Source organism: Lentinus tigrinus (assembly GCF_003813185.1).
Source record: "Lentinus tigrinus ALCF2SS1-7 unplaced genomic scaffold L226scaffold_4, whole genome shotgun sequence".
NCBI classification, from domain to species: domain Eukaryota; kingdom Fungi; phylum Basidiomycota; class Agaricomycetes; order Polyporales; family Polyporaceae; genus Lentinus; species Lentinus tigrinus.
In genome coordinates this window covers 240,469-267,202 of record NW_027137913.1, presented here as the reverse complement: position 1 = coordinate 267,202, position 26,734 = coordinate 240,469, and the positions used below count along the sequence as shown (strand labels likewise).

The 26,734-nt window shown below is 57.5% G+C and overlaps 10 protein-coding genes across 10 annotated transcripts; 9 read left to right on the top strand and 1 right to left on the bottom strand.

The window, feature by feature from the left end:
* Positions 1–141: 141 nt before the first annotated feature.
* Positions 142–1,400, top strand: L226DRAFT_567146 (uncharacterized protein; the record flags this gene model as incomplete). Its single annotated transcript, XM_067683979.1, has 4 exons — positions 142–203; positions 1,053–1,214; positions 1,273–1,287; positions 1,352–1,400. 4 exons carry the CDS (start codon positions 142–144, stop codon positions 1,398–1,400), a joined length of 288 nt encoding a protein of 95 aa, XP_067539516.1.
* A 196-nt stretch (positions 1,401–1,596) lies between these two features.
* On the top strand, positions 1,597–3,928 carry L226DRAFT_501372 (uncharacterized protein). The gene is made up of 3 exons (XM_067677830.1): positions 1,597–2,178; positions 2,274–3,137; positions 3,240–3,928. The coding sequence occupies exons 1-3, from the start codon at positions 1,808–1,810 to the stop codon at positions 3,607–3,609; spliced, it is 1,605 nt and encodes a 534-aa protein (XP_067539515.1). The 5' UTR covers positions 1,597–1,807; the 3' UTR covers positions 3,610–3,928.
* Positions 3,929–4,695: 767 nt separating this feature from the next.
* L226DRAFT_557727 (uncharacterized protein) lies at positions 4,696–6,129 on the bottom strand (the record flags this gene model as incomplete). Its single annotated transcript, XM_067683195.1, has 2 exons — positions 4,696–5,709; positions 5,758–6,129. The coding sequence occupies 2 exons, from the start codon at positions 6,127–6,129 to the stop codon at positions 4,753–4,755; spliced, it is 1,329 nt and encodes a 442-aa protein (XP_067539514.1). The 3' UTR covers positions 4,696–4,752.
* Positions 6,130–7,963: 1,834 nt separating this feature from the next.
* L226DRAFT_455538 (uncharacterized protein) lies at positions 7,964–9,836 on the top strand (the record flags this gene model as incomplete). The annotated part of the gene is made up of 7 exons (XM_067675247.1): positions 7,964–8,026; positions 8,081–8,134; positions 8,192–8,391; positions 8,722–8,904; positions 8,964–9,018; positions 9,072–9,266; positions 9,348–9,836. The coding sequence occupies 7 exons, from the start codon at positions 7,964–7,966 to the stop codon at positions 9,834–9,836; spliced, it is 1,239 nt and encodes a 412-aa protein (XP_067539513.1).
* A 1,857-nt stretch (positions 9,837–11,693) lies between these two features.
* L226DRAFT_236552 (uncharacterized protein) lies at positions 11,694–13,127 on the top strand. Its single transcript, XM_067673137.1, has 2 exons — positions 11,694–12,227; positions 12,303–13,127. Exons 1-2 carry the CDS (start codon positions 11,817–11,819, stop codon positions 12,801–12,803), a joined length of 912 nt encoding a protein of 303 aa, XP_067539512.1. The 5' UTR covers positions 11,694–11,816; the 3' UTR covers positions 12,804–13,127.
* A 280-nt stretch (positions 13,128–13,407) lies between these two features.
* L226DRAFT_530809 (G-protein alpha subunit) lies at positions 13,408–16,350 on the top strand. Its single transcript, XM_067679942.1, has 12 exons — positions 13,408–13,907; positions 13,967–13,987; positions 14,040–14,521; positions 14,627–14,742; positions 14,797–14,849; positions 14,908–14,973; positions 15,024–15,093; positions 15,260–15,292; positions 15,349–15,602; positions 15,728–15,810; positions 15,861–15,894; positions 15,950–16,350. The coding sequence occupies exons 1-12, from the start codon at positions 13,685–13,687 to the stop codon at positions 16,000–16,002; spliced, it is 1,488 nt and encodes a 495-aa protein (XP_067539511.1). The 5' UTR covers positions 13,408–13,684; the 3' UTR covers positions 16,003–16,350.
* A 1,245-nt stretch (positions 16,351–17,595) lies between these two features.
* On the top strand, positions 17,596–19,570 carry L226DRAFT_557724 (delta 9-fatty acid desaturase protein; the record flags this gene model as incomplete). Its single annotated transcript, XM_067683194.1, has 5 exons — positions 17,596–17,908; positions 17,957–18,378; positions 18,433–18,793; positions 18,846–19,021; positions 19,079–19,570. The coding sequence occupies 5 exons, from the start codon at positions 17,596–17,598 to the stop codon at positions 19,244–19,246; spliced, it is 1,440 nt and encodes a 479-aa protein (XP_067539510.1). The 3' UTR covers positions 19,247–19,570.
* Positions 19,571–19,884: 314 nt separating this feature from the next.
* L226DRAFT_479642 (uncharacterized protein) lies at positions 19,885–20,657 on the top strand (the record flags this gene model as incomplete). The annotated part of the gene is made up of 1 exon (XM_067676852.1): positions 19,885–20,657. A coding segment is annotated over exon 1 (612 nt), but the record flags the coding sequence as incomplete, so codon positions are not given.
* Positions 20,658–22,506: 1,849 nt separating this feature from the next.
* Positions 22,507–23,166, top strand: L226DRAFT_530808 (uncharacterized protein). The gene has a single exon (XM_067679941.1). It carries the CDS (start codon positions 22,659–22,661, stop codon positions 23,046–23,048), a length of 390 nt encoding a protein of 129 aa, XP_067539508.1. The 5' UTR covers positions 22,507–22,658; the 3' UTR covers positions 23,049–23,166.
* Positions 23,167–23,554: 388 nt separating this feature from the next.
* L226DRAFT_567137 (MFS general substrate transporter) lies at positions 23,555–26,070 on the top strand (the record flags this gene model as incomplete). The annotated part of the gene is made up of 18 exons (XM_067683978.1): positions 23,555–23,698; positions 23,755–23,819; positions 23,880–24,027; positions 24,078–24,122; positions 24,189–24,280; positions 24,327–24,344; positions 24,401–24,466; positions 24,528–24,603; positions 24,661–24,710; positions 24,762–24,969; positions 25,027–25,102; positions 25,158–25,207; positions 25,268–25,404; positions 25,460–25,541; positions 25,636–25,660; positions 25,728–25,804; positions 25,862–25,920; positions 25,974–26,070. 18 exons carry the CDS (start codon positions 23,555–23,557, stop codon positions 26,068–26,070), a joined length of 1,515 nt encoding a protein of 504 aa, XP_067539507.1.
* Between the last annotated feature and the right edge of the window lie 664 nt (positions 26,071–26,734).

The following is a 26,734-nucleotide window of genomic DNA, read 5'->3' as shown; positions in this document are numbered from 1 at the left end:
TCACTACGCGACAAAATCACCAGAGTACGGTGTCTCTTCAGCATCGCCTGCATGCATTGTACTCCCGGCGCATCGCTTAGCTGCGGCACCCTGCCCTTGTTCTCTGGCGGCAGATCTCGCGCTGAACGTCCTCAATCTCCCATGGTCCCCCCAGTTGTAACGTTTTCCCCCACGTTATGGTTTCACCAGTACTGCGACCAGCCGTGAGTCACTCATCCAAGCGTTTCCAGTGTGGCTTTGAGGCTGATATTCACCCCCACGTGTTCGATTAGGATTATAGCGGTGTTTACGATCATATCCGATCGGTGGTCCGGCCCACTAATCCAACAGATGTCTGTGGCCAGACTGCATCTGGCTCCGGGTATTGCATCTTTACGCCGTCAACACTCTGCAATCCGCTAGGTGGGGGACACTCTGGACCAGAATGGCCTCTGCTCGTCTGACAGCATCGTTTGCGAACCCGGAAAGAGTGACAGAGAAAGACCTCGCCCTGGTCCGGATATACTTGACCGTCAGCGTTCGTCAAACTCCGTGAAGCTATCATTAGAGACCGTCCGCGGCCCGTGCGGGAAGCTTTGATTCGTTCCGTGAACGATACGGGTTTCCGGGTCGGAGAAGCCCCCGGAGTAGTACGACCACTTGATCTTGCTATCCTATCACCGATGTCCTCTGAGATCTGTAGGTTGAGTCTCCAGCGCATTGTAAAACAGGGTGCCCGTCGCATGTCAAGGATTGATCGCTGCAAGCACGCTCGGTCCATCGGTATAGCCACGCACACTGGTGCCTATGAAACGGAATGAGGACCTCACCCAGTAGGCTCTTTCAGTTGAGGGAATGTTACATTGCCAGCGGAGGTATGGTAGTATGTACCATTGCAAGTTGTCCGGGCGCTTGTAATGGGCGCCTGATGCGGGAACTCCCGGCACGCGAAAGTGAGTGTTTCGCTTTCGCGTTCCGGAGCCGCCAGCAGACACGACCATCTCACTACCGCCATGTCCTAGTGCGTTCTCTCCTCGTATACCATGGACTGTATTCACCAACGAACCCAACAGCGTAATCCTTGGCCGCGCCATCAAAAACGAGTACCTCGCCCTCGGCACCATCTTCGGTACGGTCGGCCTGTCCATGCTCGCCATGGGCGGCGGGAAGAAGGAGGCGGCCAAGCCCACTCTGGAGCAGGTGAAGGAGTCGGTTCCAATCAGCGCCAGCTCGAGGTATGTTGCGTTATCCTTTTGGGTCTTTACGGGATATTGACAATAGTCCGGGTCTCAGGGAAGAGGAGGACTTGTACGTGCCCATGCAAATTCCTAGTATACAGAACGGACTGTCGACAACTGACCAGGATGGACAGCATCAAGAAGTTCATAGCAGAGGCGGAGAAGGACTCGTCAAAGCACTGAGGCTGCTGTCATGCCATCGTAGAGATCCAATAGACTTTGGCCCTACGCCTCACTACATTTTCTCCGCGTGCATGTCTAGATTGTACTCCTCGCAAATCTGCTGCGCTCTAACTCCATTTCCATTTTCTCTGCGCGATGCTCGGCCTGAACGAACGGTGAAACCAAAGTATGTTGCTGCGCGCCCCGTGGGTAGACGAGAATTTGGAGCGATCACGCCCGTTGCAAGAGCTCGGCTATTTGCCATCCGTCGTGACCGACAATCCAGAATCCAGACTCTCTGAACTCAACTTGTCTCTGCTCACCATCTTCCACGTCCGCGTTCATCAGCGCGACCTCTGTCATTTACTCTACATCCTGCTGCTACTGCACGAATCGCGTGAACCGCTCGTTACGTTCCTAATGTCAATATGAGCTCGTCCGTACCACCAAGTCCATCGGTCTCTGGCCCCAGGCCTCTACAACTTGTCGACGGCAACCTCCAGTCGCCCGCCATTTCATCATGTCCCTCGCCCACTGTATCAGGCCTGTCAACGCCACCGCCCAGTGCAAGCAAGTTCAACCCGCGCCGACAGTCCTCGATCTCGTACTATCCTAGCGACCATACCCCGAGTTGGGAGCTTCGCTCTCCGACCACCGCAGGCCCCTCCACGCTGAAGCGCAGCACATCGCTGAACCAGAAGGCACCCGCTAGGCTCAATTTGAAAAGAGATCGGAGGAGCTTGCCTGCGCAGGACGTCGTAGTGGAGGAGGAGCGACCGCCGCTCACGCTGACCGAGAAGTACGTTTGCATATCCACGTCCTGTTATTCGATGCTCCCTTGCATCGTATCATGGCTGGCGTACTGACACGTTTTGAACTCTCTGTCACCTCCAGACATGCCGACCTGCTACGGTTCATCGCGCAGAAGGAGTCGAAATGTCTCGAGCTTCGCTCCCAGCTCGCAGTGCACGAAGCCGAACTCGCTCAGCTCAAGCGCAAATGGGAACGCATCGTCAGCCGTGGTATGGACCGTGCCTACTCTCAGAATCCCATACAGAATGGCACGAGCTCCAACTCTCTGCTTTCCGGCGCAGTCAAGGACGTGAGCCGTCTCCTCTCCGCTGGCCTCGGCGACCTCTCCGCATCCCCTTCCCCTGCTCCCTCCGCCGCTAAGCCAGACGTGTCTCTGCGTACACACGTTCTGCCACTCAAGACGAACAGATCATACGGGCACGCGAATACACAGAGCACGTCCTCCGTCTCTACCTCCGCTACCTCCGCCTCTCTCAACTCCAGCGTGCGCCTGTCACAATCTTCCGCATCCTCGCTCGCCTTCGACGACCCTCCTTATGAACGGGACGAAGTTAATGGCGACGGCGAGGACGAAGAGTCCCCCGAGACGATGAAGCGCAGGTCAATACGCGTCGACGGCGGCACGGGCATCGAGAGCCCCATCGAGATCTCGCCCTCAAGCGCAATCAAGGCTGCGAAGCTTCACAGGCGCAAGAGCCGCGAAGTCCCTGCGCCCCCGTCTCCCCTAGCTACATCCGCGACTGCCTCCCCTTCAACGCCGTCGATGGAGGAGAAACAGCGCGCGCGGTCGAAACGATCGAGTTTGCAGGTTGGCGCTGCTGGTCTCCCGCCTGCTGCGTCGATACCGGGGCTTGGTCCGCTGGCGAGTCCGTTGGCGTCGGCTTGGATGGGCAGCGTGGGCAACAGTATGGGCAAGAAGTGGGAGGAGATCCAGAAGGGCGATACGTGAGTCTTTTCCTTTCTTGCTCCATCCCATTCAGCCCGCGCACTCCATTCGCACCGCATATACGCATTTACTGACGTCTGGACACCTAACCCGCACAACAGGTTCACGAAGAGCCAGAAACGCGCTTCTCTTCTCTTCTCAGACGCAGCAAGCTCACTCTTCGCCGCACTCACCCCCTCCTCTACCTCCTCCCCCTCCCCTTCCTCGACATCCGTCTCCATCTCCTCCAACCCTTTCGCCGCGTCCCTCTCCCCGCTCAGCTCGTCCCCCACCCCATCGGCGTCCCCGTCTCCCCTCGCATCCCACGCAAGCGCACAGTCGCTCCTCGAAGACGACGACGACGCGCCCGCACTAGGCAGCGTCCTCCTCCCGCAGCACAAGCCGCTCGCCCCAACGCCATCGCCCAAGCCATCCCCCGTGCCAGCGCAGACCAAGAGCCTGCTGGACGACGACGAAGAGTGGAACTGGTGACTCGCTCAGGCTGTGGCCCTCGCGGGCATGCCCTCGCCCTTGCCTCTGTCCTTGAAGTTGCCGGCATTTGGATATCCGGCGTAGGATTCAGAAGTGCTAACAGGGTGCCAGGGTGCGGGGCGCTCTGCTGGAAGGGTTCTCGATTTGTTGACTTAGATTTGATGGAATGACGATGGATAATGAACGAGATCTGGCGCACTACGTACATACCACAGTAGCATATACGGTTAGGCTGGTGATACTTTATCGGATGTTGTTCTGCTTTCGTTCCTTTCTGCACAGTGGAATACATGCTAATCGTTGTGCCATACCTCGGGATCCGATAGGCGGTGGTGCTCGAGCGCACCGTTGGTCGAACATTGCTTGACAATCATTTGCAAGCGAGGAGAGAAGAGGGAGGGTCCAAGTACTGCCGTCTCCCCGTTCGACCCAACAGTAGGCGGTGAAAGCGACCGAGGAAGTGGGTTCGAGCGCACACCAGTTTCATCCCAAGCAATATCCATTATCGTGAGCCAAGAGCGGAAAGGCGAGTGGATACAGGAGTACACTACAATAGAGAATACGCTGCGTAACACTTCCAGCACAAGCTCGGTGCGCCACATGTATAAGACTTGGGGGCTTTCTTTCCTTTTTTTCCTGCGAGACCGAGAGAGAGAAAGAGGAGACGGCCGGGATCCAGAGGCTCGAAAGCCTACGATGGGTCGAGGTCGGTGAGACTAGGAAGCTGGAGATGAGAGGAGAAAGGGAAGCTTGAGGTGGTAGGGGAGTATTACGGTTGACGACTTGAAGGAGCAGCGAGAACGAGACGGTATTGATACGAGGAGTGATAGAGATATTAAGGAGCAAGCGCGTTGGAGGCCTTCAGACACAGAAACTTGAGGGATCCTTGAGAGCAATGATGGCGATGTCCAGAGCGGCGAAGGAGGGCGTTCTATAACACTTGATGATGGCAGTAGCGCGAGAGCTTGAAGATGACCAAGAGAGCACCGGCGAAGTTGAAGAGCAGTGGAAACTTGGAGCGAAAGACGAGAAAGAACTTGAAGCATTGCGTAGTTGAAAGCATTGAAGACGTCGAAAGCAGAGGGCGGTCCGAGAGTCGAAAGAGGTTTGATGTGCGACGACGCAAGTGGGAACAGAGCAGGACTAGAGGTAGCCGTATCCGTGCACCGAATGCCTTCTAGGAGTCCTGCTGTCGGCGTCGTCGCAGTATCCAAGCCCTCCGCGAGAGTCGGAGGCAACCCGGAAAACAAATGGTTCGCATGCGTCCATCTCCTGAGCCCATAGATCGAGGGCCTCGTTGAGGGAGTTGGAAGGGCTCAGGCTAGGGATCCCAGGAGTGCCGGACTTGAAACCGAGGCCGATGCTGCCCGCGCTGGGTGATTGTCCAAGAACGATGGTCGAGCGTCGTGATTGCGTCGGCGTCGAGGTGGTTGAGGGGGAAGCCGGCGAGTGAAGGATGAAAGGCTTGCCTGACGACAACGAGACAGTCGCCACCTCGAGCTCCTCCCTCACAGGGCCGTTCCAGGTCGAAGGGGGCACCTGGAGATGGTCCAAGGTGGGGAAGCTAGGGAGGAGAGGCCAGTAGAAGCTCGCCCTGGTGGACATGTCGGCCCTGCTGATCGCAGGCGACAGCACCGCCTGGTGCTGGAGCGGGAGTTGACACTCCATCGTGGGGGTCTCGAGGACTGGGCTATCGATGTCGGGTGAGCTAGCCACCGAGGATGCGTCGAGCTCGGGCGTCCATGGCGGAAGATCGAAAGCCTCAGAGAGGTCCCCCTCCCATGATTCCTGGCTGTAGATGCTATCGTCGCTGTAGGCGACAGCAAGCTGTGGGTCGGTTGGAGACTGGACGACGATGTCGGGGACCGCGATGGTCGTCTGGAGGGAGGCTGCGGCAACGAGGCCAGTGCCGGGAACGTAGATGCTCCACTCCTTCCGTGCATGCTCGCGGAACTCGGCGAGGTGAGGCCGGACCCACTCGGGGAAAGACATCGTAGTCTCGGGATCCGCATCTTCAACGACGTCGGTTGACTTGTCCAGACCGGCTGTCGCCTCGATGTCGACGACCTGCTCCTCCGGGATGGGAGCAAGAGGAGTGCGCTAGATGATGTCAGGACGCATGCAGCAGTGAAGGCAGAAGTGGCTGACCTTGAGCTTGCCCGCCTCTGGCCATGACATATGAGCAATCGCCCTTCCTAGTACTGAGTCCCGAAGGCGAGACGACGCCGCGATCTTGGCACGCGCAGGGAGCTGCAGGTCGCCAGAAGGTCGTCCAAAGGCGGAGGTAGTGGGCGTCCGAGACGGCACGCCGTGGTCGTTCTTGATACAGGCTTCTACGTCGAACTCGCGTACCGAGCGTCGGCGTTGCCTTTGTACGAGGAGGACAGCTGCGCCCAAGCCGGTGGTACAGATGGCGATGACCACGACGCAAGCGATGTAGATGTGCGGACTCGAGGTCGGCGCCGGAAGGGAGGCCATGCTGAGCGCGCCCAGAGGAGTAGAGATGGGCATACGAGCCATAGAGTGGAAGAAAGCACGTAGACTAGGAGAGCAAGGGGAAAGCAAGGTGGACGACGAAAGCAAGGAGGAGGAAGACGGCAAATCGTTGAGCTCGCCCTTATAAACAGGCCTGGCCAGCCCACCGCCGCTGCCAGCCACAGTGCGTCATGGCTGGACATGGCAGCCGAACAGGGCCCTGCATGGCATACCCCGATCGTCCAGGGCATCAAACCGGTCATTAGACAGCCTCCGACCTGGCAGGTCTAGAACGCACCTCTCGAGTGCTTGTATGCGCGTTGACAGCGGTCAGTTGGTCATAATGGATGTTGGACGTGCGTACTACGGAACCAGCATGGTATTATTGCCACAGACCCGACACAAGCTATCAAGTAGAGACCTGGGCAACCCGAGTCGCATGGTGGAAGATGATAGACTTGAATATATGCATGCTTGACATCCCGCAGGTGGCTCGGAGATGAAGATCACCTGAGCCTGATACACGCGAGTGAAAAAGCGACGCATGCGTTGACATCACTAGAAGATGTTACATGCGCTACGCCTCCTACACGGCGCAGCTCCAGGAACAGAGCCAGTAATTTGTCACTGGACGAAGAGAGTCAGCATCACATCAAAGAGAGGCAAGATATCGCTAGAGGAATGGGTCGCGCATCTTCGCAATTACACGCTGCATCTCAGCTTTCCGTTCTTTGCCTGGCCCCTGGACGGTTCCGTGCCCCCACACGAGCGGAGAGGAACCTGAACAGAGGGACAGACAGATCTCTCATAGAGGCTATACCCCTCGACAGTCTTTGGAGTTGACATCATGGATCTGGCAAGCAAGAGAAGGTACTCACGTCGCTCTCTCCCGCCTTCCCCGCATTGCTCGTCATCAGGATAGGCTTCGAGGTTGATCTGCATCCTCTTCCAAGGGTGTGCATCACGCTGCCCGACGGTCAAAGGCAATGTTTTCACCGCCTTCGTTACGATGTCGGCGCGTCTTCATGTCAGCTGAGTGACGGATGGTATCGCAGAAGTCGGGAGAAGGAGTGTGAAATGAAGCAACTATCTTGCAGCTATCTTTCAAGGCTGCAGCGCGGCGCCGTTGTTCTCATTCCTGCGGACACAAAGGACACGTCATTAGTGTTGCTAGGGGAGTTGTTGGTGGAAGTCCGGTGGGAAGCTCGAGGTGTCGATATCCGGTGGCGGCGTGTGAGCTAGGACGGACATGAGGCCGCGCTCCAGGACATGTCGGCGAGAAAGATAGACTTGTGGAGCAGGAGAAGTCGCAAGATGAGGAGCCCTGCTGCCGCGACAACAAGTCAGAGGAAACAGCAAGGACGCGTTGACGAGCACAGAGGAATGGGTGGCGGATACAGAGGCTGTAAGCGCGCGATCCTGACTGGCTGAGAGGGCTGTGACACGCAGCCTATCATGTCACGCTGCCGGCGGTTAGAAGTTAGCGCCGGCTGAGAATGATCGCGGCACGTCCAACTTTGAGCTCGGGGTCATCTCGACTTCGCATCCTGTTCACCGGTTCAGGACGCTACTCACCTTCCCTCCCACAGACATTTGCTGGCGTGCCTTGCGTGGTTTTAGCTCCATCACTGGCACCCGGAATAGCAGCCTCGTACATAAATCGACTGCCTCCGCGCCAATGGCCGATCCCATTTTCCCGCTCGCTCGAGAGCGTCCCGCTCCCCCTCCTTCTCCCTCAGAGGCTCTGCCTCGGCCCCGTTCCGGCTCCGTAGATACCCTTGTCTCTTGGGCTTTGGCGCAGGGCGTTGAAGCTGCTTATTCTCCTTTCTGGTTCAGTTTCAACGATACCCGCTAGACGGTAGACATGTCTTCAAGTTCTATGGTCGACTACTACTATTTTTCTGCGGCAACTTATGGCTCGGCAGAGGTGGCTGGTGTCGCGGTGAGTATTCTGAGCTTGTAGGAAGTGAGAACAAGGACTGATTTGCGACGTAAGATGCTGGTGGTTGCAGGCGCAATCTCCCTTGCAGCGGTGGTTCCTGTATTGGCTGTGAGTAGCGTGCCAATAGCCTCGTCCGATAATCCAATATTGACCGCCTTTGCGCAGGTTCTGAGGTGGTTCGGTCCCAAGCTCGCAAATACGCGCATCATGCCTTTCTTCGTCTCTCTCCTGGTAGCGAATGTCCTCCAGGCCATCGGCACCCTCATCAACAGCAGATGGGTCACCGAACGCAATGTCGTCGCGGGCCACCTCTGTAGTGCGCAGGGCGGCATCAAGCAGGCTGGAAACGTCGGCATGGCTCTCTGGTGAGTGTACAGTTGTGCTCTTGTATGATGGAGAGTATGTCTCTCGGCGAGTCCAGACAAGGCTGCATACACATTATGTCTGGCTTGACGGATGGACATGCAGCGCCTTTTGCGGACTTCCTGCGCCCGGTGCTATTTTGGGCATCTATGTTCACATGCGCTGAACGACCCTAAGCACCTACTTAATTGTGTCCTGTGCACTTTGGCTGCGGTGATCAGTTGTGGTCAACACCCTCTTTCTGCTCGCCATGGCGATCAAAAGGGAGCTGCACCTCAACATTGATGCTATAGCCACTGTATAGAAATCATGTACTGATACGACTGCAACAGGTCATTCGTGCTTTCGCTGCATGTCTTCATGCTGCTATTTGTTCGTCGTTTGACGCTCTCGACGCTGAATTCGTGGGTGCTCCTCCTTGCTGGATGGTTCCTGGTTGCGTTCGTTGTGGCTATCGGTCCCACTGCTATCCAGACCGCAGACCGGGGACCATATTTTGGGCCTACTGGATACTGGTCAGTCATCCTGTCCGCCGCAGTACTTTCGTAACCTCACTCCACTAACTGCCCGATAGGTGTTGGATCACGCACAACTATCCTCGCGAGCAGTTCTTCCTCGAGTACTTCTTCGTACGTGGACAACCCGACCTTCTTAACCGTTTCTAACTGAACAACCTCTACAGGAATTCCTGTCTGCAGGACTGTCGTTCTGTCTGTACACCGCCGTCCTCCTGCGCGTCCGCGGGAACCTTGTGCGAACAAGTGGGAAGTGGCACCTCCGCTTCGTGCCCAGCGGTGAACGCTGGAGGCTTGCCATCCGGCGCGACGCCGTCGACGGCTGTATGATGCAAGTCGCCACTCGCATGGTCTGGTATCCGGTGAGTCCCACTCTCTCCTCGGGACATTCCGCACAATGCATAAACGAGTGAACACGTTTTGACTACCGATTCCGCTGGCAGGTGGCGTACACCATCCTCCTCCTTCCAGTGACGATCGCCCGCTTCGTCGCCTTTGGGGGACACGACGTGCCCTTCCGCGCGACGATCTTTGCCGACTTCGTGTTCAACCTCCAAGGCGTCGTCAACGTCGCGCTGCTCCTCGCCACGCGCCGCTTCGTCCCCGACACCGCTTCGCTTCCGCTGTTCGCCCCACGGCAGCGCGTCAGCATGTCGTCTCCCGAGGCGTACGGCATCACGCCTTTCGTGTTGCCGCCGAAGGATGCGGATTCGGCCGAGAAGGGTGTTGCTGCGGGGGCAGAGGCTGAGAAGGAGAAGGAGTCCCCTGCCCCTATGTATGTCTCTGCCTCTGCCGACGACGTGGTTAGGGCTGCCAGTGGCGGGCCTGTAGAGGGGGCGGAACTAGCACTAGCGCGGTCGGACTCGACGTCATCCACATCTTCGACGGACTCAGCAAACTCCCAAACGCCGTTGGTCCTGCACATCCGGTAGCGGAGGTCTACTGTATGATCGCTGGGAGGAAGCGCGAGCGCACCCGTGCACGTCCCCGTGCGCCCGTTAGCCGTCCTCCTCGGTCCTCGTCCCGTGTCTTTGGGTGACGGCTTCCTCCGTCTTCCCCGCCCCCGTCCCTCCGTACCTTCGTCTCTTCTATCGTGGCTCAGCTGTCTGCCCAGTGTCGCCCGCTCTCGCCTCGCGCCTCGCGCATCTCGAATCCGAAGCCCCCCCCCCCGGTCGTGGTATCTAACTGTATTTATTCCTGCGCCTCCCACGGGGTCGATCGCCGCTCCTTCTCCCAGACGTTCCTTCTTTTCTACCGTGACATTGCACTTGCTTGCTTCTTAGACTAGTGGGCCCTGCCTCTCCTCAGGTGCTCACTGTTTCCCGGTATCTTGGGACGTGAGCTTGCGCGCTACGTCATAGCACTATGTAGTGTCTTCTCTATACCGTACAATTATTGCGTTCTCCTATCTTCAACCTTCGTTGCGCTAGATGCTGCCCCTGTATAAGTGCTCGCCTTCTTGTTGTTTTATTCTAGATCTGTATCGTTGGACTCCTTGCTTCTTTTGCTTGTTGCTTTGCCCCCTGCTTTCTTCATTTTCACTCTCCTCCGATGATGTACAGATCTAGATGTGTCGATAGTCCCAAGTTAAATGTTTTTGCCAGCGCCGAGATGCGTCCCACCGAATTCGAACTTCGAACCGTGATCGAGCCACCACCTCAGAACGGCGTCGGGGACGGCCCTCGGACAACTACGCGAACACCAAGTCATGAGCAACGAACACATATCGACTCTCGACTCTCGACCCGCGGCTGCAAACGCGGGCATCCCGTACTTCCGGCCTTTACGTAGGCCACTCTGAAAGCGCACGAGAAGCCCGGAGTAAAGAACTCGAGAAGCCCCAGCTTGCACCCTGCACGAGCTGCGCTCATTTGACAGCTCCGCCCTTCCCCCGCTGCGGGTCATGCGTCGGCTCATTTTCTTTCTGACAGTGCGGCGAATTCCGTCACGTCACATCTGTATACGTAGACAGGCCCGGGTAGGGTGAGATGAAGATAAAGCTTCGCATACTGCCGAACTTGAAAACTTACCGGGAAAAAGGTGCATGCTGCAAAGGTTCGCGGATCGGGAGCAATCCGCCTGGAAGGCAGGTTATTAGCGCTTGGCCTGAGCGCACTTGAGATGGTGTGGATCCTGAGTGTCTCGACTGAAGGCGACGTTGAAGCTTTTGAAGCCTTGCCACTGGTGACTGGGATTAAACGCGTGACACTTAGGTCATGTGCTGTGACTGATCGCGTCGTCTGGCCACTTTCAGAATCACTTTCCAAGAATGGCAATTGCCGACGCTGCGTGAACTTTCGAACGACTCGGACTCGGACGCCACATTGCACTCAGGCCCTCGAGCACTCCTCCCCCGATACTCACCCGTCGTCCACGGCGGGGTCAATATACCAATAGCTACGAAGCTACGAAGCCACGGTGCGACAAGCGATCTATTGCCTCCCTGAGCGTCGTCGTCACTTCTTCTGATCTTCTTCCCCTTGGCGAGCGCGCCGGGGACGAATTTCTCTCATTGTGTACTTTGCATCTGACGTCGACTCCATTGAGAAGGACGAGGCTGGGACGACCGCAGCCCACGAACAAATTGCCCTGGGATTGCTCGTGGTCGGTGAGTCCACCTTGGCCGTGCTCACCGGCTACTAAAATTCCGATGATCAGCTTGTAGCTCAGACCCGTACTCACTGCACACTGCAGACCCCAGCTGGTGAAACAGGGCGGCCTCAGCCGTTCCCTCTACAGCACCGATCGCACTACATAATGCGTGCACGTCTTGGCGTGTTTTTTCTTTTTTTCGGTGGACGGCGCCCTCAAGCACGCGACGGCCCCGGGCTGGCGTGCTTCCTTGCACGTTTGAACCTTACAGCTCCGGTAGCATTCTTCCTTCCGGTGGCGGCGGGGATAGAAGCGGTCGTATGGCACTTACGAGGCATGGAAGCTGCCGCTCGGCGGGATCCTTTGCGTCCTCAAGCTCGTCACTGTGCACGCGAGGAGCGCATCGACGTTCCGACACACGCAGCCGAGATTTGTGCACCGTGCACGGTCCTGGCGGGGATAGGGATGGCGTGTCGCTGTTCGCGATTGTTTTTTTTTTCGGGGCTGATGGCGGGCACACAGGGACACACCAAGAGAGCGACGTTGATCATCGACATCTGCGGCTTGGGTGGCTGATCCAGGGTTCGCGATGCGAGAATGTCCTGCCCTGTGTGCGGATGGGTTCGTCCCCATCAATTCAACGGCCGAGACTTCGCGCACGTAACCGGTGCGCAGCGTCTTCGTGGTCCTCGTCGTTGCAGCGGCGGACGTTTGTCTTTGCGTTTAGAGTTGTAAGTCAGCAGCAGCAGCCCCCTCTCTTGACAGGACTGCGAGACTGAGTTTGGCTATATGCTTCACATGTGCAGACGCGTCCAGCCGCCAGCTGGACCCTTGGCTCTGTTCCAGTCTTTCCAGGAAGATCTTCATCCGGGGACTTCGCGGGCGGTAGGCTTATCATCGCGCTCCGCGCTCGTGTCGCGTTGCGCACAGGCCACAGGGTCCTCCGAGGCTCCTCCATCGTCCACGCGCAAGGTGCCGTTCTCGCCGTGCAATACATACTGCAGCACCCCGAGGAGACCACTGCAGACCGTCCTCGCAACTGGTCCCGCGAGTCTATTTCCCAGTCTCTCCGACGGTGCGGCTGCAGTAGGCTAAGGGAGGTGCCAAACGGTGCCCCTGGATACGGCCTTACGACATGTGAACGGACCACCCACGAGTCGCCCGCGATCCATGGAGCCGAATTATTCCAGCGAAGTTGGAAGGGCGACCGAACGAGGCACTGGGGACCGTGCGAGCAGGACGTCAGAAGATTCCGAGCGGAACGACCGCGCTGGCACCCCCTGCTGGCACGGGCCTGCGGCCTTTGAGGGCTTTCTCAGCCTGCTCCCCATCTGCTTTTCTCCCAGACTCCGGTTGGGCATCCATTGTGCTGACGCCCCACCCGCTAGAGTGCCAGATTGCCGAGTGTTCTGGTGCGCGAGCTCGGCCTCTAGGCTGGTGGAGCAGGTGGAAATGAAGAGCTGGGATATCTAGCAAGGACAAGGCAAGACACCTGGACGGAAGACACTTTGGATGGCACGAAAATGACAAGCTGGGAGCAGGTGCTTGGCGCGCAGGGCGTCCGAGCGGTGAGGATGTCTTGCCGGGACAACGGGAATGCTTGTTCGAACTTAGCGGCGGTTCGGAGGGGAAAGCCTGGAATATTGAGGCACCCCGCTGCGCCGGGACACGCGTCGGCGAGGACGTGGTCGCCATCAGAGAGTCGGCGTGTCTCCGGTGGGCAGCCCGAGGCCGCCCGCTGGAGCCCTTGGAGGCCGGCAAGAGAGATGCTTCATTTAGCAGGCACAGCCGCCCCGGAGAGCATGGTGGCGCGATCTCCGCCGATCGCGCTGTGATGAGTGCCCGATCTGGGGCTCGCGGACGGGGCAGCCGGCGGGAGGCATGTGGCGTCCGGGGGTCGACCGGGGCAGGCGAGGGCAGACTGTGTACTTACTGCCAATATCGCAGATGAAATCATGTCAGAGAGACGCAGAGACGCGCCTGATGGGTCCCTCGCTGCCAGTATATTCCCCGCTTCTTCTGCGCACACCACCGCGCGCCTTGTACTTATAAGTGCCCTCCTTTGCTTCGCGCCCGCCTTCCCTCCTCTGCGTCTCTTCTGTCTCCTCCGCCACCCCGACTTCCCATCCCGTCTCCCATCCACCCTGCGCCAGGCCACAGACGCGTACACCCACTCCCCGCCGCCACCATGCCCTCCAAGACCAAGATCGACACCACCGGCGACCCCCTCGCATACCTCATGCTCCCGCCCCCGAACGAGACGGAGGAGCAGCGCCAGGCGCGACTCGCCGCCGAGGCTGAGGCGAAGAGAATCTCCGACGCAATAGACGAGGAGCTCCAGAGACAGGCAAAGGCAGAGAAGCGGTCCCCGAAGCCTGTCAAGATTCTCTTATTGGGACAGAGCGAGTCTGGTGCGTGCGTTCTGATACGTGTACACGAGCTTCGATGTTGACGTAGGCGTCGGGCGCAGGCAAGTCAACAACGCTGAAGAGTAAGTTTGGCGTTCAGTAGCCTAGCGCGGCGGCGGGCTGATGCGCGTCCAGATTTCCAGCTCATGAACACGCCAAGGGCGTTCCGCGCCGAACGCGCCTCGTGGCGCGCGGTCGTCCAGCTCAACGTCGTCCGCTCGATCAGGGTAATCCTTGACGCCATGTCCGACGCCCAAGCACACCAACTCCCGCAGACCAGCTCGCCCATCCGGACACATGCGCCGGAGCTCTCACACTCGCACTCCACGTCCTCTATCGCGTCGCGATATCGACACCCTCCACTGACCGCGGAGCATCAGGTGCTCAAGCTTCGCCTGGCGCCCCTTGTACAGGTCGAGGAGGCGCTCATCCGCAAGCTCACCCCCATAGGCTCGTCCGAGCTGGAGGCGACGCAGCTTCGTGCGAACGGCTCCCATGCAGACCGAGCTCGGGCTCTCGATAAGGAGGTCGCGGTGCACAGCCAGTTCGCGTGGAAGGACATGCTGCAGAGGATGGTTGGGCGAATCAGCAGCGAGGGCGAGGAGGGCGAGCTCGATGTGAGTCCATCTTCCATTGCTCCCGTGCCGGCCCCTTGTCCCGGCGGCGGCTGAGGTGCGGGAATGAGTGCATGCGCCAGTCACTGATGTCCATGTATCGCGTAGGAACCAACCCGCATCCTCCACGCGTGTGCAGCGGACATGTTTACGTTGTGGCACGACCCGACTATCAAGGCCATGTTGCGCGCCCAAGCCATCCGTTTAGAGGACCTGCCTGGATTGTGAGTCCATTCCGCTGATGTCCCGACGTATAATGCAACTCACCTGCTTGGCAGCTTCCTACACTCCCTAGAGCGAGTGACGCACCCGAAATACGTTCCGACAGACGGTATGTAACCTGCATGGGGCACGGCAAGGTGCTCGGCGCGACTGACCGCCTCCCACAGATGACATCCTGCGCGCACGGCTAAAGACGCTCGGCGTGTCCGAGCACAAGTTCACAATCAAAGAGGGTGAGAAAGCCGGAAGATTGCTACGAGCCTCTCACACAGACTCATGCCAGGCGGCTACTCAGGGGGGATGAACCGAGACTTGCGCATCTACGACGTCGGCGGGCATCGGTCGTTGGTGCGTGTTCGCTGTCATTTGTTGCGTAGTGGGGCGTGGGAGGCTGATTGCATTTAAACACCGGGCTTGTAGCGAGGTCTGTTGCCATCCGTTTTCGTGATCGCCCTGCAGGACTGCAGACTGCAGTGGGCGTACGCGGTGTCCGCAGAGCTGACGTGACGTTCATTTCACAGCGGCCTGGGCACCCTTCTTTGATGACATGAAGTGAGTAGTTTCCGGGGAATGATGTATGTTGAATAGATGCTCACCGGGGTCTTCAGTGCGATTCTCTTCCTCGCGCCATTGAGCGGGTTCGACCAAGTGCTCGCGGAGGACGAGACGGTGAACCGGCTGGAAGACTCTGTGCTGCTGTGGAAGTCGATCTGCTCGAACCCGCTGCTGGGGAAGACGAACCTGATCCTGTTCCTGAACAAGATCGACATCTTCCGCGCGAAGCTCGACGCGGGTATCAGGTTTGGGCAGTACATCATCTCGTACGGGAACCGGCCAAACGACTATGACAGCACGTCGGCATGTGAGTTTTGTTTTTGCTTGCATTCTTGAGGCGTGGGCTGGATCCTGGATGCTACGAGTCGTGGGCGCAGCAGGTTGGGGGACCGAATATCGGATGCTGACGAGGTCGGTTCGTTGGGGTTGCAGATATGCGCCGGAAGTTCGGGCAGATTCACAAGGAGTACTCACCGCAGGCGCGCAAGTTCTATTGCCACTTCACGGCTGTGACGGTGGGTTGTCTTGTTGTTGGGGTCTAGCTCTGTTGCTGACGTCCTCGCAGAACACGAAGTCGACGTCGGAGGTCCTGGTGAACAGTGAGTATCTCGTCAGACAGTGTATAGTCGACGAGCAACTGACCTATGCGTTCAGTCCAAGAGATGATCATCGTGACGAACCTCAGGAACCTCAACCTCGCCGACTGAGTCGTCCTTGCTCCCCTCCTCTCCTGCATCACCGACTCCGTCGCCGTCGCCGTCGTCGTTGGTATTATCGTCACCCTCTTGACCTCTTCCTCTTGACCTCCTCACCCCGTCCACCCCTGTTAATACCCGCCGCACCCCGGACTCCACGGTGCAGCCTGTGCCAAAAGTTCCCTGCCGTAAGATACGCCCCGGTTATGCTCTGCGAGCGCCACCGCCTGTGAGGTGGGGGTCGTTCGCTAATGGACGGTCAAGCTTACTTGTCGCGTTTATACCATTCAGTCACTGTTGTACTATAGCCATACACTTGTTACGTCCTGCTCTGCAATGCTATCGCTGGTTCTTGCATGCTTTTGATGGGATGGGGTTGGTGGATGGATGTACCACGGAAGCGTCATCGTGTGGCGGTCCCGATTGTGTCAGAGCTCGAGCCTCGAAGTGATGGCGTGCCACAGAGAAAGGGAGTACGGCCGGTGGGTGTTTGCGCTTTCCTTGAGACCGACCTCGACTGATGTTTGTATAGATCTAGAACAAGGATAGCGCACATACTCTGCGCCGCTCATGACTCTGGGGGACGCCGCCCCAAGGATGAAGTGATATGAAATGGCCCGTGACTCGGATCCTTGTCGGGGGCCTGCAGGCTGCAGCGTGGTATGAGGCTACAGCTGAGAATGGACACCTTCCGTAACTGGATGAAGGTTAACCTCGTCGAGCCCAGCGTCGAGCGGAATATTCTACGCGTTTCCCGATCGAGCCACCTCGCGAGGAAGTGTCTAGAGTCCCCATCGCGTCCTGAAGCAATGACATCACGTCAGTGGGGACACGTACGTTTGCAGAGTGCGACTCTGCGAGAATCCCGGACGGCGTACGCGTACGTGCGCAGCAGCAACCAGTGCCCGCCTCCCCAACGGAGGAGACCAGGAGGAGCTGTGATAACGGCCAGATCCCGTGAAAAGTAACTTTGAGAATCACATTCGACGCGGACGTACGCTACTGCGGTGTTGTATCATGTATGACGCGACGTGGAGTGGGAGACGAGCTTCGCAGCGAGTGCCTCCGCCGCCCCGCCGCAACGATCCCCAACGGATTGTAACGGTCACGTGGCGAGATACGGGAGGACGAGTATTATGATTTTGAGTTAGAGGGAATGGACGCGTCCCGCGAACGAGAGGCTCGCAGTCGAGAAGGGCCCGGGATGTGCTCGAGAGCGGCCGCGGGGACGCGTAGCTGGCGATCGTGCAACACGCAAAGAATATGGGGCAGACGAGCGGTCCAGAGGCAGGCTGCATGGGCGCTTCAGAGTGGTTGTACACAACTCGTTGTCGTCGCGCTGCATTTCTTCAGTCTTGTTCTACTCTCATGCTTGAAAGTGCAAATGCAGGATGCGATGTGTAGATTCCCAAAAACATATGCCAGGCAGCGCGAGGAGGAACTTGAAGGGATAGGCGGAGAATTCGGTGTGGGGAATCGGAGAGTGCCGGGGTCCAGTGTGACGCCGGGCGGTGAGAAGAGGTGCCCCAACGAAAAGTACGGAAGTATATAACCTTTACCGATGGCAGGCCGCACACCCCGCCCCCTCCTCCCTTCTCGACAGCCATGTCTTCCGTCGTCACCTCTCGGGCGGCTCCCACCAACGAGGCCACCACCGTCTCCCAGGAGTCCAAGGTCATTCGCGACAAGGACACTCCCATAGACATCGACATCCCCGACAACTATGTCTCTTGGACGCTCAAGAACCAGAAAGTCCGGCCCCCCATCTCCTGGGACAACTGGTGGAAGGAGCTCAACTACCTCTCCCTCTCCATCCTTACCATTACGCCCGCCATTGCCATTTACGGCGCCCTCACCGTGCCCCTCCGCTGGCAGACCGCTGTCTTCAGCGTGTTTTACTACTTCGTGACCGGTCTTGGTGAGTTGTCATGATGTCTCCGAACAGGCTGAGGCTAATGACGCGTAGGTATCACCGCTGGCTATCACCGCCTTTGGGCCCACCGCGCATACAACGCGTCCAAGCCGCTCCAGTACTTCCTCGCTATGGCAGGCGCAGGCGCAGTCGAGGGTTCGATCAAGTGGTGGTCTCGCGGCCACCGCGCGCACCACCGCTACACCGACACGCTCCTTGACCCCTACAACGCCCAGGAGGGCTTCTGGTGGTCGCATATCGGTTGGATGCTCGTGAAGCCCCGCCGCAAGCCCGGTGTCGCGGACGTCAGCGACCTGAGCAAGAATGAAGTCATCAGGTGGCAGCACCGCTGGTACCGCACTCTCATCATCGGCATGGGCTTCGTCCTGCCTACCGTTGTCTGCTGGCTCGGTTGGGGCGACTTCTGGGGTGGCTACGTGTATGCGGGTGCTGCTCGTCTTTGCTTCGTCCACCACGTACGTCGTGATTAGTTCTCCTCATCTCGCGCATTTCGCTGATCGTTTCCGCAGTCCACCTTCTGCGTGAACTCCCTCGCGCATTGGCTCGGGGAGACGCCGTTCGACGACAAGCACACTCCCCGTGACCACTTCATCACCGCGCTCTGCACCGTCGGCGAGGGCTACCACAACTTCCACCACCAGTTCCCCATGGACTACCGCAACGCCATCAAGTGGTACCAGTATGACCCCACCAAGTGGTTCATCTGGGTCTGCTCGAAGCTCGGTCTTGCCAGCCACCTCAAGCAGTTCCCGGATAACGAAGTCAAGAAGGGCCAGCTGACCATGCAACTCAAGCGTCTCCGTGAGAAGCAGGAGGGCTTGACCTGGGCACCCGACAGCAATGACCTTCCCGTCGTCAACTGGGATACCTGTAAGTCTGGTGTTCCTCTTCTTAATCGACGTTGTGTTGACAGTCTGTGCAGTCCAGGAGCAGGCCACGAAGCGCCCTCTGGTCGTCATTGCTGGTTTCATCCACGACGTCGGGTCATTCATGGATGAGCACCCTGGTGGTCGCCACCTCATTGCGAAGATGATTGGCAAGGATGGGACGACTGCGTTTTTCGGTGGTGTCTACGACCACTCGAATGCTGCACACAACGTACGCCTTCTTGCCATGTCTGTTCGACTAGGAGTATGCTGACATTGGCTTTTGCAGTTGCTGTCTATGATGCGTGTTGGTGTCCTCCACGGCGGCATGCAGCACGGTCTCGATGACAAGCGCGTTCCCCCCGCACAACGTCTCCGGGTTGCACGGTACACGGAGCTCTCGTCGCCGTACGCTTCGTCGACGGCGGCGTCAGACTACGAGGGCATGCTCGGCTGAGCACTTCTCTCGTCGTTGGTCACTCTCTGCTCTCGGTTCTCGTGTTTCCTCTGGCATTGTATGTGTACATTCGCATCACCCCGCTCTCTCTATCTCTCTCTCTCTCGCATTACGTTGGTCATCGTTCGTCGCATTTCGTAGAATAAGCATTTGCTAGACAGAAAACCCCGGGCGGCTGCTGCCTCGGGGAAGGTTTGAACTTTGGAGAGGTGATGAAGTGGGTTGTGGGCATGGTTTCGGGTTCGGAGGAAGGCCGTGCCGTTCATGATCATGACTTTTGTACTCAGTAGGATTGGCATGATGATGATCTCTTGCATTACTGCCTATGAGTGCGAGTGTTTGGAACTGTGTGAGAGCCAGCGAGACCTGGTCAAATTATGAGAGTCGCAGTGCAGACAGACGCTCAACCTCTCCTTCCACTGATGTTAAACATCGATATTCACGTACGTTGTCCTTCGTCAGGATCGTCGTCTCTCATGCACTTTTGATGTATGCGTATATTGACCGCCGACAGATTTCAGCGCGAAATTAGGTGCATTGATGCCCTGTCCTCACACCGAAGATGACCTGTGTGGCCAACCCGATTCCGCAACGACCCGGCCGCTTGTTCCCAAATGTCATCCAAATGGTCTGAATCTCAACAGGAGGCCGACCTGACCTGTTCCAAATCAAGAACATAACGGTCAGCCAACGACTCGCTGTCCCTGCGGAATCTTCGTCTCCTCCACAAGCATCCCCACGACCACAAGCAGCCGTTCGATAGGCAGAACCGTCTCGTCGACACCACTCATCACACACGATGCCCACTACGAACGTCAACATCACTCTACCGCCTATCACTCCGAGGAACGTTCTCTCTACCATCCACAACATCCCCAAGCGCATGCGCAGCGGAACGCTTCTGAACCGGGCACATGCACCATCTTCCCGTCCATCCGGCAAGGAGAACGTCCCTCCTGGAGAGCGAAACACTAACGCTCAAGGACATGCACGTCCTCCGCGTCCACCACAGCCTCGTCACAGGCCCGCTCCGCTGCTTCCTCAATCTTCTATCCACGCGACTGGCTTTGACCGCCGGAGCGCACCCGTCCGCGACTTGGACCTGCCATCTCCCCGCCTACCCTCCGCGTCCGAATCCTCTGGGAGGTGGGCACCGAAGGACGGGCAGATCATCATAAAGATATGGCTCCCGTCGACCGACGACATCTGGGCGCTGCGAGTGCCCCAGAACGTCTCCCTTGCGGCCTTCCGGGCTCGCGTCGCCGCCAAGCTTGGATTCGAGGTCTCCTTCTCTGCTGTCCGCTTTGGCACCCTGAGGACTGTCGGCGACGAGGAGGCGTTCCGGAAGTGGGTCGCGGGGAGGATCAGGGATGGGCGCAATACCACGTTGACTGCGCACCGGCTCGTCCTCCAGTGAGGCCACCTCGGGGTCTACTACTGGTCTATCTCGTTATTCTCGGCTCGGTATCCGTCTCTCGTCTCTCTCGCTGAAGCTATCTGCATGTGACTGTCAATGCTCTTTCTGCGGAGTCTCCTGCTCTCCTGCTTTGCTGTACGATCCACGTGCCTTTGATATGTTATCTGTATCATGTTGCTCTTGTCAACCTAATCGTTCTTGTATCTTCATTCCAATTTACATAACTTTCTGGTTACTCTCTGGTGCGCGCTCCTGTCGTGACCTAAATTCATGTCTGTACTCAGCGGACACTTGCATAATTATGAGATTACATCCCCAATTGTGGACACACACCGTGAGCTACGCTGATCATCTCGTATATCCGTCAGCCTCTTGAGGCGCATTCAACAGTTTGAACGATATCTGATGCCCTTCCAGCTAGACTCGCAATGCGATGATCAAGGAGCACGCTGCTTGCGGGGCGGGAGAGTCGGGATGCGTTCTCGGAGTCCCTGTGTCGGTCGAGCAAAGACCCTCAGGTTCATCTCGGCATAGGCGCATCGACAGTGGGGACGGGAGGTCGCGATCTCTCGTTGTAGACAAACCCGATGTACATCATTGTCACGGCTGTATACTGTTAGTACTTACTACTACTGGTCCGACCATAGGAAGACACCCCTAATCGTACGCAAATCCAAATATGTTCCTCCAGCCCGATCGTCTCTTAATCACCGGTACCCCGGGCCATGTCGACTTGGCTATCCCGGTACCATCTGTCTTTCGAACACCGTCCCTGGTACACATCGCGGTCCGCCATCTGCGCCTACCGCGAGTCCGCCATCTGCGCCTACCGCGAGTCTGCCTGAGACGACGCAGGCGCGCCGCCTGGTGCTTTCTTCTTCGATGTGGACGACACCTTTGGAAGGGACGATGAGGCTGCACTCTGGTATAAACGCATGAGCATCCGCCAATACGGCAGCGCAGGATACTGACTAGAGCCAGCACGCTGGTCATGGGGTATCTGCCAATAATATGCCCTGCGTACGGGCTGCGTACACGACGTGCCATCAGTAGACTGCGAGAATTCAGCGAACGTGCAAGTACCAACCTTCTGTACCCCAGGGTGGAGCGGTCCACCTTAGGTGTCGATCCCTTTGGATGGCTTTCTGGACGCGGCACTGGATCCATGACTGTCGGACTGGAGGGAGCGTAGTGTGGCGAGCGCAGTTGGTGATAGGAACTAGTGCTGCATGGTGCAGCGGCCTTTATGCAAGGCAGCACGGGCCTCCCAAGGCTTCGTTAGTTCTCTTGTACGTCCACTTCACATCGAACGTGCGCCGCTAGCTGCCTGGCATGCATCGTGTGCATATGCTTCGCAGCAAAAGAGGTCTATATCGAGGTTATCAGCATCGTCGCGGATACTTTGGGATGTGTGCGAAGCAGCGAAGGCTTCGAACTGGGTGGCTCTTGTGAGCTCCGAGCTGCCGCGCTAGTGCCAGTGAGTTACCGAAACTAACCAAAAGAGCACGAGTACGAGTACGTGCCTTCGCCGATGCCCTCGCATGCCCTGTCATCCTTGCCAACGTCCTGCGTCTCTGCGACGGCATGGCATGTGGTGCATACGATGTTGACAGAGGTCCTCGCGATGACTATGATACGCCTTCGCTCCCGAGTTCGATATTGCGTTGACAGTTGCGAGCTTCGAATGACCCTAGCGAATGCCAAGCGCAGTGGTTCTGAGCTCGTTACGGCTGAGAGGAGTCATTCGGGTCGGGTCAAGAAGTGGGTCAGCACCTTTTGGGCAGCAGTGGGAAACCCTCGAAGGACTGCTTAAGAATGACGTTCAATCGTCCTGGGGGTGCAAGTCTCCTTGCAGTCATCCGACAATACGAGGATCGCGACTGAAAGTGCCAACACGTCCCTTGGTATCCCTCAAAGCCCCTATCACAACCGCGGAAGCAGCACTTCTTCCATCAACCACAACTTCGATACCATACCAAAACGCATACAGCGACTATGCCCATCTCGCGCTCTCCCATCCTCCTTCTCGTTGCGACCGCTTTCGGGACCGTCTTCATCGGCTTCGGCATCAATGCCATCCTGCGTCCCGCGCATGCACTCACCTTCTTCGAGTTCGCGCGACCGCCCACCTCCGCAGTGGACCGGCAGCTCGTCGACAGCCTGATGATCATCTACGGCGTGCGGGACATCTTCATGGGGCTCGCCATGTACGCGGCGGCGTACTTTGGGAATAGGAAGGCGCTGGGTGCGATCGTGCTTGCGGCAAGCGCGGTCGCGTTCGTGGATGGGGCAGTGTGCAAGATGAACGGGGAGGGAGAGTGGTCGCATTGGGGATATGCGCCGATGGTAGCGGTGACGGGGGCTCTCTTGCTTGGTTCCCCGTAAGGATCGGGCGGACGAGGAGGATGCAGTCAAGGTCTCTGTCCGTGTTCTCAGACCGATGGTGGATGTTCAACATGCATTGTTATACGTACTCCGACTCGTCAACGCGAAAAGTCGCCATCATGAGTGTTGTTTCCCATGTTGATGGCTACAACTCCGCCACACTTGAGGTGAGGATCTGCCCGCTCCAGCAAGTACTGCAACTGGTCAAGAGTTCTTGTCGCGTCTACAACGCGGTCACGTGACCAACCCCTCAGAGAGAAACCGAAATGGTAATGTGAAGAGTTTACTCCAACGTCAAGGACGCATCCGATCGCTGACATGCTCTTCCATAGTTATCACAATTGAGGGCAAGTACTTGAACGCAGCATACCTACCGAGGATGTATCCGTTTGACCGTACTTCCGCTGTCCTTCACCTCTCGCGATACCCCCGCCCTCGCCACCCTCGTCGTCGCCACCGGGAGCGCACACTCAACCCTTGGCGTCGCTCAAGTCGGATCTCTTACCATGGCGGACCCGGAGACCCCGACCTTGGAGGTCAAGGACGAGGCGGACGCCTTCATCGTGCAACAGACTCGAAGTCCTGACCCAGTTGCGACGGCGTCAGAGGTAGAGGCGTCAGCCAACAAATTCAGACGCGACGAACCCCAGGTGAGCGACACCGACCCTTCTCGCTCGCTTGCAATATCCGAGGGCGCAAATCGTAGCAATGGTCGACTTGGTACAGGCGATACATTTCGGCACTTGTTTGCATCATCCTGATCCCCACCGTGTGAGCTCTTCAACATAACATCTTCGTCATTTGACACACCTTTTCCTGACAACCATGCAGAAACCTGACGTCCGATACGCTGTCGTTCTTCGCCCAAGATCTCGCCCAGGAATTCAGCATCAACTCAACGCTCCTCAACCTCACCATCACCAACTTCTCGATCTGCTTCTGTCTTGGGCCGCTATTATGGTGCCCGCTCTCTGAACATGTATGTATACGCGCATATACCCAGGTTTTCTCTCACTGACATTAGCGAAGTACGGACGAAGGCCCGTCTACCTTCTGTGCCTCGACGGCTTTACGGTATGGAGTCCTTCGCAATAACTCTACACCTGCTGATGGATGTGCGGTCGTATGAAGATATGTCAGGTGTGCGCCGCGGTGTCACCAAACGCTGCTTCCATCGTGATCTTCCGGTCCTTGGCGGGTCTCTTCGGTTCGGCGTGCCTCCCACTCGCTCCGTGAGTGCTCCTGCCGACGTAGGTTTCTGCTCTAACCAAGGCGTAGAGCGGTGCTGTCAGAAATGTAAGTTGGACTCGGTGCAGTGTTGGCTATACTGACATGCAAATATGCGGGGTTAGCTGGGAGGTCGAAATCCGAGAGAGGGAAATGGGAATATACGCGCTGTACATCATCGCACCTTCCAGGTCAGCGTTGCGATGATTTTCGCAGGCAATCTGGCACCTGACGCAACACATGCATCCCCAGCGGGGTAATGTTTGGATCTTTCCTGGCACAGAAGGGTCTTGGTTGGCGTGGAACGTGCTGGCTGCTGTCCATGATCGTGAGTTGCCTGCGGTTGAGCTAGCCATGCTGTGCTCATTGTCATGATCGGTCGTAGACGGGCCTGTGCACGGTTTTAGTCGTCTTGACACTGCGGGAAAGCTATCGGTAGGCAGCCGCGCCGTGGGATAAGGCTAGCACGAGATGACCAGTTTCTAGACCACAGCGTGCCGCAGTTGACGAGCCCGAGGATGGTACACCGATTAGTTTGAAGAATGCCGCCGACTCGGAGCAGCACACCTACTCAAGCCTTGGACCAGCAACGCCCGCCATGGCTGCGCCAGCACGGTTCTGGCATGTCATAGCGCAGCCATACTTGCTGCTCTTCCACGAGCCTATCCTTGTCATCAGTTCCATGTATCTCGCCGTGAGTCTCGCACGAGTACTCACGTTGGCTAGTGGGCTGGCCTAACCCATGTCGCAGATCATAGGTGCATCTGCGAGTATCTTCGTCAGAGCGTGGGCCATGACCTTGGTCGGCCACGTCCCAGTCGTACAGCGTGCGCCGTACTACTGCCGCTACGTGTGACGTGAAGACTGACCGATTCTTCCTAGTTCTCGGCGGCATGGCGACATCCATCGGAGGCCTAGCGGGAGTGATCATAGTGCGTATCCTCGCTATCCTCGCTTTCCGTTGTATTTCACTGAGCTATCGCCGTATTCAGCACAACTGGATCATTTACCCCCGGTTCTATCTACCGAAGGCCGCCGCCGTCGCGCCGGAACGTGTCCAACCCGAGGTGCGGCTGACCTTGGCAATATGGGCTGCGCCGCTGTTCGCGGGCTGCTTGTTCTGGTGCGGGTACGTCCTCGGTAGGATCATATATCATCAATCGACGGTCTGACGCGCTCAACAGGTGGACGCTGTCTCCGGACATTAATGTGGTTGCCCCTATAATCGGTAGTTCACTCCTGGGGTTATCCGCGATGTGGGTGATGGTGAGTTCAGAGTGTGCCGTCTAGATAGCCTTCCCTCTCTGTGCGCCGTTTCTGCAGCTGACAACGCTCATGCATTTTTTCCGGTGTTCCTAAGCAAACCATGTACAATTACATCATCGGTAAGCTGAATTGACCGTACATACCTAGCATCATGGATTCACTTACAACGGTCTGTCCCTGTCGTAGACATCTATGAAGGCACAGTGGCGACTGTGATGGCTTGGTGCACGGTGCTGATGTATACATTCATCACGATCTTCACGGTGCGCCTATGCTCTCACCAGACATTAGCTTCTGGTCGCCTAACCACCTAGTGCCAGGTCCATTCGGCGGAAGTGTTTGGAACACTGGGTGTTCGCTGGATTCTAACCCTGGTCGGGTGTGTTGCGGTCGTTCTCGTCCTTGTTCCAATTCTACTTACGAGGTTAGTAGGTCCGGCGGAGGCATGCATGCATACCATGAGCTCATTCCACGCGGCGTTGACAGATACGGTCCATTCCTTCGCGCGAAATCTGGGCGCATCCGGTGAGCATCTGTGTACCGCTGGCAGCCAACATCACTATCATTGAATGTGCACTTAAGTACTGCACCTCCCGACACACCTCTAATCTGACCTTCTTTGACCTCGAGACCGGACCTTCCCAGAATGTCCGTGGCCGACAAGGTTACGGCGGGACAAGCCCGTACTTTCGGAAGGTAAAAAGGTGTGTCGCACTCCGGAATGTAGGATCCGAGCGGCCATGCTGGGAACGTTCGCCGTCCCAGCATGCACATGAGCGCATCCTGAATCTGGTCAGTAGGACATTGATACTGACCTAATAATAGCGGAGGGCTTCTGTCGTCCACCAGGTCAGCCGTCCACATTGCAGCGGGCGAGGAAGGCAGCATGGGCCACGCGCCTTGGCGGCCTGGATTGGTGTAAGTGGCAGAGCGTGTGACATGCCGACATCGGGGGAAGATCCGGAGCGCCCGCGAGGCACACGACTCCGCTCTGATGGGCTGGCCACTGTTGGCCACTCCGCCCTTGCTTGCCCCCTCGCAATTGGCTCGCGGTCCCCTCAGCCCTCTTCCAGCCTCGTGTCTGTTTATCTTGTCTTGTCTACCAAGTACTCAAGTAGCATGGCGCCAGAGATGCTGCATTCCTGCTCTTCTTGCCGCTGCTCGTCAAATTGCTCGGAAGAGGGCCCTCAAGG

Excerpts from the sequence above, each read along its gene's own strand:
- L226DRAFT_501372 (XM_067677830.1), top strand. The coding sequence starts at position 1,808 with ATGAGCTCGTCCGTACCACCAAGTCCATCGGTCTCTGGCCCCAGGCCT. Across the intron at positions 2,179-2,273 it reads CCGCTCACGCTGACCGAGAA|ACATGCCGACCTGCTACGGT; the intron begins GTACGTTTGCAT and ends TGTCACCTCCAG. Across the intron at positions 3,138-3,239 it reads GAGATCCAGAAGGGCGATAC|GTTCACGAAGAGCCAGAAAC; the intron begins GTGAGTCTTTTC and ends CCCGCACAACAG.
- L226DRAFT_236552 (XM_067673137.1), top strand. The coding sequence starts at position 11,817 with ATGGCACTTACGAGGCATGGAAGCTGCCGCTCGGCGGGATCCTTTGCG. Across the intron at positions 12,228-12,302 it reads TTGTCTTTGCGTTTAGAGTT|ACGCGTCCAGCCGCCAGCTG; the intron begins GTAAGTCAGCAG and ends TCACATGTGCAG.
- L226DRAFT_530809 (XM_067679942.1), top strand. The coding sequence starts at position 13,685 with ATGCCCTCCAAGACCAAGATCGACACCACCGGCGACCCCCTCGCATAC. Across the intron at positions 15,603-15,727 it reads CTATGACAGCACGTCGGCAT|ATATGCGCCGGAAGTTCGGG; the intron begins GTGAGTTTTGTT and ends TTGGGGTTGCAG. Across the intron at positions 15,811-15,860 it reads GCCACTTCACGGCTGTGACG|AACACGAAGTCGACGTCGGA; the intron begins GTGGGTTGTCTT and ends ACGTCCTCGCAG.
- L226DRAFT_530808 (XM_067679941.1), top strand. The coding sequence starts at position 22,659 with ATGCCCATCTCGCGCTCTCCCATCCTCCTTCTCGTTGCGACCGCTTTC.